This window comes from Metopolophium dirhodum, chromosome 1 (assembly GCF_019925205.1).
Source record: "Metopolophium dirhodum isolate CAU chromosome 1, ASM1992520v1, whole genome shotgun sequence".
Lineage (NCBI taxonomy): Eukaryota > Metazoa > Arthropoda > Insecta > Hemiptera > Aphididae > Metopolophium > Metopolophium dirhodum.
In genome coordinates, this window is record NC_083560.1 from 10,111,927 (window position 1) to 10,120,703 (window position 8,777).

The 8,777-nt window shown below is 34.1% G+C and overlaps 1 protein-coding gene across 1 annotated transcript; it reads right to left on the reverse strand.

The window, feature by feature from the left end:
- Window positions 1-605: 605 nt before the first annotated feature.
- Window positions 606-1,334, reverse strand: LOC132949693 (proteoglycan 4-like). The gene has a single exon (XM_061020744.1). It carries the CDS (start codon window positions 1,332-1,334, stop codon window positions 606-608), a length of 729 nt encoding a protein of 242 aa, XP_060876727.1.
- Window positions 1,335-8,777: the final 7,443 nt, after the last annotated feature.

An 8,777-nucleotide genomic window follows, 5' to 3' on the forward strand; every position in this document is an offset into this window, starting at 1 on the left:
AAACCAATTATATTTGACGCGGCTACGACGGTGGTGGCGAGTGATCCGCGATGAGCCGGTCATTGGTTGTTTGTGTGGATGGCACTCGTTCGTTTAATAAACACAATTCAGATGGTGGAGATTTGCTTTTATTCTATCCCGTACGGGATGCACGTATACATAAATATATATAACAAACAAAAAAGAACAACGGACGGTGAATTGTCTATGACAAAATATAGTTAGGTTTTTGTGGTCGTGGTACGTGCTCACGGCGCGTGGAAGGCTGTGGAAACGAACAGGGGTTTTTTCCAACTGGCGAGTTTACGACGGCCAGTACTCGTTCTACGCGACTCGCCTTCCCGTCCCACTTTGTGTCTTTGTGGCGCGGTGGGTGAGTTGGCGTTGTCACGCTGTAGCTCGTAGTGGCGGTTGACGAAAAGTGTAGACTGGTCGCTGCGGTACCTGTACTTTGTACTGGTGGCCGCTGCGTATCGCGTCATACTCCCCCGCCAAACCGTCACACGGGGTACACTTGTACCGGTGTCTGTATGCCATTATAGGACGGGGTGGCTTGTACTACCTCTGGCTTTCGTTTGAGGTAGACTTGCCCACGCCCGTGAGTGTTATTGGGGGTGTTTTGGGGACCCTACCGGAGTGTAGAAAGAATGATTCTCGTCCAACTCCGGCATCCCTTCGAACGCCACCAGCCAATCTGCCTCGGTTACTTCTACCGTGGCCTCCGATTGTTCTGGCGACTCCTGGCTGGTGGGTTGTCCCGGCTCCTCGGACTTTCCGTCCTTGGATGCCGGTTTGTCAACCTCCATCGGTGTTGGGTTGGTCGGAGGCGTGCCGGCTGCTTCCGGGTCTGAGGTTGGCGCGGGTTGCTTGGCAAGCCGACGTTGTTGGCTTGCCTCGCTTTCCCTGGCCTTCCTCTTTTCCTTCAGCTGTTGGAATTTCTGGCGGTTCCGTGCCTGCTGCGCCTCCGTCCTCACCCTTCCCGTTGGGCCGGGGAGTACCCCCGTTGGCCTGGGTACCGGTGCCGGCTCCGCAGGTGTTACGGGGGCAGGTGTCGTTGCTGGAGGTGGTGGCCTTGTCAGTGACGGTGTGCGGCTGCCGGGTGTTGTTGTTGATGGTGGTCGTTGTGGCCGCAACCTCCGCTGGATGTCCGTTGTACGGTCCACCCAGCCCCGGTTGTAGATGGCCGCCCGCACTGGGTCCTGCAGGAGTTGGCGGGTAGTCATCCTCGCGACCTGGGCGGCTGTTCGCGGCTCATCCTGGCCACCGGATACCAGCCCCAACCGTTGGATAAGATCGGCAACCTGCTGCCACTTCTCCTGCTGTTGGCCGGTCATGTTGTCTGTAAATGATTGTTATTACAGACAATTGTTTATTTAACGTTGGCCTATTGCCGAACTTCACCGGTGTGCATCCCTGTGCCCCCCAGCGTTCTAGCGCGTTCATCATTTCATTTGACTCAAACTGTGGGCCGTTATCACTGAGACACACGCGGGGGTAACCGAAACGCGAAAAGAACTCGCGTTCTAACGTTTCGATTTTTGTTTTAGAGGTTGCTGTTCCTAGGGGTTAAGCCTCGGTCCACCTACTAAAACAGTCGGTTGCTACCAGTATGTACGATTTTCCCTTACCAGAACGTGGGTATGGGCCCATGAGATCGACGCTGATAACTTCCCATGGTTCACGGGGGGTTCTTGGTTGCATTGGGTCGTTTGGACGTGAGTTTAGTGGTTTCGTGCACGCACATACGTGGCACGCGCTGACATATAACCTGACGTCGTTTTTTTTACCTTTCCAATAGTACCGTTGTCGAACCGCCCGGTACGTCTCTTTCCAACCCGGATGTTTGGATAAGACGTGATCGTGACACCTCCAAATTGCATGTTGTGCATTGGTTTTTGGTATCACGACGGGGGTGTGGGAGCCTACGTTTACGCGTAAGAGACCTTCGGAAAAAACGTATGCGTTTGTTCCCGATTTTGTGCTCCTAGTGTTCCGTGCTGGCCCGTCCCACCTGTGACCGGCGACTACTTCGCGGATTGTGGCGTCTTCGGACTGCCACTTTTCGAGAGTCGTCGCGGTGAGTGGTGTGTCGTCACTAACGTGGTTATCGAACATGGAAAATATACGGTCAGATTCGAGGTCAACACTGGTTGTCGGCGTTGTGGGCGCCCCTACCAACTTTTCCTCAAGTCGATCTTCGTCTACGGGTGTGCCCGTTGCCGGGTCACGGGATAACAAATCTGGTGCTTCGTTTTGTATCCCCGGGACGTGTACCGTACTAAAATCTAAATTAGCTAGTTGTAGTGACCAACGTGTTAATTTTGAATTTTTGTCTTTAGCCCTGTGTACCTAACCATGTTAGTGCCGAGTTGTCGGTTAGGAGTTCGAAACGTAGCTTTGATATCACTGACAAGTCCCAAATTTTTTATTATTTAACTTTTCTTCTAAACTATGATACATAGAAAGTTAGTTGATAACTCATTAAAAATGGATTATCAAGTAGATACTAAACATGGAATTAAAATTTTTTTTATTAAATTATTTAATTTTTCACAGATAAAAAAAGTTTTTTTTTGCTAGATTTTCATTTAGCGAGGTAGATTTCCAAAACTGGAGAATGGATTTTGTTGTGTTGGGAAATATTTGGCAGTTGTTCTAAAAACTAAAAATTGCCCTAACAATTCTAAATAGTGCACTAAATTATTTTTATCTTAAATATCAAAGATATAAATTCTTATGTACATTTTAAACTTTTATATGATTGTAGAAAAGTTTTACAGACAGAAATTATCAATTAGACTAATTTTTTAATCTGAAAATTAACTATTTTATTTCTGTAGCTATAGTTTTAGAGTTAAGGTCATTTATTTATTATAAAAATCATATAAAACAAGTGTAAATTTAAAATTTAGAAATACTTCAAAATGTTCTAAAAATCTTTAAATGGAAAAATGAGCTTAAATTCAAAATTTTCAAAAAGTTTTATGTACGTATTATAATCCCAACCTCAATTATTACAGTTGTGATATAAAATATCGCAAAATAGACTTTTTTTAAATTAAAAACAAAAACATTTTTTTTTTTTTACAGATTGAATTTTATTACACTTGATTCGGAGTCAGAACTAAGAAGGTTGATTTTATAGATTATGAGATGTAGTGATGGGACCAAGTCAATACTGCAATGCCAACAATATTTTTATTTTTTTATAAAAAAATTGAATGTTCTTAGACGACATACCTACAATAGCTACAACTTTTTAAGTCAATGACTAAATGGCTAGAAATATTTAATTTTATAAATTACCTAAAACCTAAAATTAAAAAACCAACGGTATCATTTTATCTATTAAAAATAATGTATTTGATAATTTAATTAAAATCAATGCTGTAAGATTAAGTTTTAACTAACTATGTACGTATAATTCATAAATATTTTTAAATTCCTTGTCTATATGAAAGAAAATATGTCACAATAATACTTTATAACTAATAAGATAGTGAGACAAAAAATGTAAAAAGGAATATATTTTGCCCTCCCATTGACAAATTCCTGCTGACGCCCTTGCACCTGAGAGCATATTATTTTTTTTAAAACCATTGAATTATAAAATGTATCAAAATGAAATATATACTCACAATGCACATAAATACATAATATATGTCGGTTAGTAAAATGTAGGTACTAATTGATAAAAATAAATAATTTTTAATGCTTCAATTTAAAATAAATCAAAAAATTATTTTTTAAAGAATATTTTTAATACTAATTTTTGACAGTTTATTAAATTTAGGTTTACTGTAGGTATAATAGGTACTCAAATACTTTTTAAAAGTATTTTTATACAATAATGTGTCACTGTTAATAAGCAAACACATTGTATTAGTCCTCACTGTAATACACATAGATAATATTATAATACATTTCATTTTAATACATTTTATAGTTCAATAATTTTTACTAATAATATAGATACTGTAATTTTATTCCACAGATTAACGGATTAACAGATTAACGGTCGGTGCAAGAATGTAATGTTACCGTCCGAATGGTGTAAAAACTAACATATTATATTATACTATATAATATACCAGCGGTTTTCATACTTTTAATATTTGCTTACCACCTACACAGTTTGAACATTTTCATGCAACACTTGAACAAATAACGTTTTTTTTGCTTTTCAATGAGCCATATCATGAACCTTCCGCGTAATGATGAAAATTTATATTTAAATTTTTGAAACTGAAATATATTTATATATAGGTAATAATATATTTTTTGTCGTGTAGAATATTATTATTTTTAAATTGTATTGGTCTTAAGCCCAGTAACTGAGCCCATTAGCTGAAGGGTGGTACTATGATACTACTATGATAGTATGGTACTAGGATGGTAGGGAACTGACCGAATTGAATTTAATTAATTGTTGGCCGCTTTTGCATTTATACATGTAAATAATATGTGTGTTGTATATGTTTATACAACTATATACCTACAGGGTACTCACACTTGCGAAAGCACTGTCTCGTACTTTCGTCTGTACCTAACCTAACCTCAGTTTACTCAGACAGCGCAACAAATAAAAATGTAGATGTCAGGGTTAAATCACATAAAAACAAACGAATTAATAACTGTTCTTTTATTAGTACACAAAGACCACAGATTGTCGTATTTCACTTGTCCAAAAACAATTTTGCAGCATTTTCTATACACCATAACATTTTGAATATATGTTGACTCAATTTGGGCTGTTTACGGACATTGTCAGTTTACAATTTTTTTAGTTTTTTTCCATATATATATATCAATAACGTTTTATTTGATGTGTAAAAAAGCGTGAAATTTTATTGCAAGGCTCCTGGTATATTGTTACAGTAGCAGTTGAAAATTATTAAAAATACATAGGCACAATTTTTTTTAAAGCATTTAAAGTTCAAATTTTGACAAAATTTATCAATTTTAAAATTTAATAATTATTTTGTTGTTAAAAATGTATAAATTGCTCAACTCTTATAGCTAAGGATTAAACATTAAAAACAAGGTTCTACGTAAATAGGTAAATATATAAATTACTTTACTGACAATAATATCTTTAAATATACCTCGTAATATCATAGGCTGACTGACCATTTTCTCTCAGAATCATTTTTCTTAGACAATAATATTAAATCATTGAATTCAAATTAAATACCATCCATTATACACTTGTAACCTACTGTACAACAAAGCGATACCCACTTGCCCACCTTTTTACTATTATATCCGTGAGCAAACAGATATTTAACAATACTGGATATTAATAAGTTTCAACAATTGTTAACTTAAGTTGAATTTATTTTAGATTTTGTCGAAAAAAATACTCGTAAATATTAAATTTCATATGCCAATTTTGTATCAAGAAAAAAACTTTTTATACATAAATTGTTAAAAAAAAAAAAATTCTATACGAATATGTAAAAAAAATTGTATGTTACCATATTTTAAAAAAAAAGTTAAAAATTGGAAATTTATCTGAATATGTGTATTTAAGTACTATCTGTCATTCAATGCGAAACCTCATTTCAATATAAGGTCATAGAACTGAAATATTTAGTGGTACCTCTTACCGTGAACATACTGTATATTTGTAATTAAATATTAACGATGTGGTAATTACACTATAATTCGCTTTTAAAAACATATTTTAATCAATCGATTTCATGAGATTGTAAGGGGCGATTTTCATATTGGTCTGTATTTTTTTTAGGTAAAAATGATTGGCGTGTGCCTTAACTTCCCAGACAGCAATTGTATGATTAATAATATTATTATAACATTGTAATAACGAATAAAATTAGTATAACGTTACTATAATGCTATACTAATATTATCATAACAAGATGCTGTCCGGGTTATCCCGAATAAAAATATACATAATATGATATTTTTGAGAATCATTTGGCATTACTCAGTGGTTAGGTTAGATTCGGTTAAAGCGATCACCTTGTCACTTTTACTCTGCACACTGTTGCATTATAGCAAAATATTATTGTCTGTTATTATTGTGCTTGAAGTAGACAAATAAAGTCACTGGAATCGTAAGTTTTTACTTTATTTCTATTATTATTTTCGCCATCAAACTGGGCGGCCGGTTAATGTCAACGTCGGTGCCATCAGTAGTTGCCGTGTAAGTCCACGTAGGTTACGTCGACTTCTGCCTACAGCATCAACCCGCCACATCTCAGGACGTCAGTAATGTTAAGTTAGTTTAAGTATTATTCCATGTTTTTTTGAGCTCTGTGGTCTTTGCACCAAACCGAGTCGGCCTTACAGACCCCCGCCTCCCCATAACGAGCGTGCACCATCATCATTCCTTCAGTAGGTCTTTCCCAACCTCCGTGCGTAGAATCGCATACCAGTCAAGCATCAGGCAAGGATATATGCCTGTCTAGAGCAATATTAGGCGTTAATGGTGATATAGCCCATACTCAAAAACATAAATCGTTCTCGGGCTCCACCGAATGGCCCTTCTGGTATCCTCTACTTAGGGCGACAACAAATACAATGTGATTGCTTATTAACATTAACACCTTATTGTATAAAAATATTCTTAAAAAATATACGAGTACCTTTATTTTTATCAAAAATTACTGTATACATTTTACTAACCGACATATATTATGGGCACTGTAAGCATATATTTCATTTTCATACATTTTATAATTCAATAGTTTAAAAAAAATTATATACTGCCAGGTGTGTATGCAAATACTATATATTTCAATTAGCTAAAACTTTAAAATTAAGTTTGATCGCCAAATTCTTACTTCACCATCGTATTTTTATGCTCCACTACAAAGATACGTTAAAACAAGAATGTCTTTAGTCATAATACTGATTACACTGTAAATAAATAATATTTTGATGAAGTGAAAATTGGGTTTTTTTAACACCTAATCTAGTTTAATGTTTCGTAGAAATAAGATGACTCACTGAATGTGGAAATTTTGATATCGCCATCATTATTAACTCGTTGATATACTTAAAGAAATAAAAAATCAAAATTCTCTACAAGTGTGGCAATAAATTTCTGTGTTGTAAAATATAAATTCCCAAATAATGATTTTTGCAAATGTTTTTGTTCCAAATTTCGAGTCGCTATATAGGTACCTATAATATCTTATGCTGGGTTGAATCAGTCAGAATTTCTTGTATTATATTATTCATAAATTTCAATTTCATACATTTCATTATTCATTAATTGTTAAAAAAATATTATTTTACATTCCATTTTCATACATTTTATAATTCACTAACTTTTACAAAAGTTCTGTATCACAGAATAGTGGCGTAATTATGAATTTGTATGAGGGGGAGGATAGACATTTTTTTAAACTGATAATACTAAATAGTAAATTAATATAATAAATATAATAAATACAAAATTTGAAAGTACAGTGATGAGTGTTAATTGTGAATATATTTAGGTACTATCTTATCAAAAATCCTAAAACCTATTAGAATTTGCTTTAAAATTCTGTTAAGTTAGGCTTTAGATTCTGCTACGCTTATAGAGAATTTTTATTTTTTATTTCTTTACGTATTTCAACTAGTTTATAATGATGATTAGAAAAAAATTCAAAATGTTCTATAAATCTTTAAATGCAAAAATTACCTTAAATTTAAAATCGTCAAAACATTGTATGTAAAATTACATAAAAATGCATTTAAATTAATGCTGTAAGATTAAGTTTTAACTAACTATGTACGTATAATTCATAAATATTTTTACATTCCATATAGAATATAAGAAAAATATCACAAAAATACTTTATAACTAATAGGATAGTGAGACAAAAAATTTAAAAAGGAAAATATTTTTCCCAACCCTTGACAAATTCCTGCTGACGACTTTGCACCTGGCAGTATATATTTTTTTAAAACCATTGAATTATAAAATGTATGAAAATGAAATACATGCTCCCAATGCCCATTATATATGGCGGTTAGTAAAATTTAGGTACTAATTGTTAAAAAAAAAATTGTATTTAATACTTAAATTTAAAAAAACATCAAATAAATTATTTTTTGAGGAATATTTTAAATACTAATTTTTAACAGTGTATTTAATTCTAGGTATAATAGGTACTCTAATACTTTTTAAAATTATTTTTATACAATTATGTGTCACTGTTGATAAGCAAACACATTGTATTAGTGCTCACTGTAATACACGTCATAGATAATATAATACATTTAATGTGCATACATTTTATAATTCAATAATTTTTACAAATAATATAGATACTAAAATTTTATTCCACAGATTAATGTTCGGTGTGTGAATGTAATGTTACTGTTCGACTGGTGTGAATACTTACATATTATATACTAAGTATAATAGACATACTATATAATATACCAGTGGTTCTCATACTTTTAATATTCGCTTACCACCTACACAGTTTGAAAATGTTTATGTACCACTTGAACAAATTACGTTTTTTTTTTGCATATCAATGAGCCTTGACGTGAGCATATATTAAAATTTATGAAAATGAAATATAATTATATATAGATAATAATATTTATTTTTCAGCTGCGTCGAATTGTTTTTTTTATTGGCTTAAACCCGGCCACTGAGGCCTGTAGCTGTAGGATTGTACTATAAGGTTTTTGGTACGGTAGGGAACTGACCGATTTGAATTAAATTTATTGTGGCTCGCTTTTGCATTTATTCATGTAAATATGCGTGTGGTATATGTTTATACAACCATATACCTACATGGTACTCA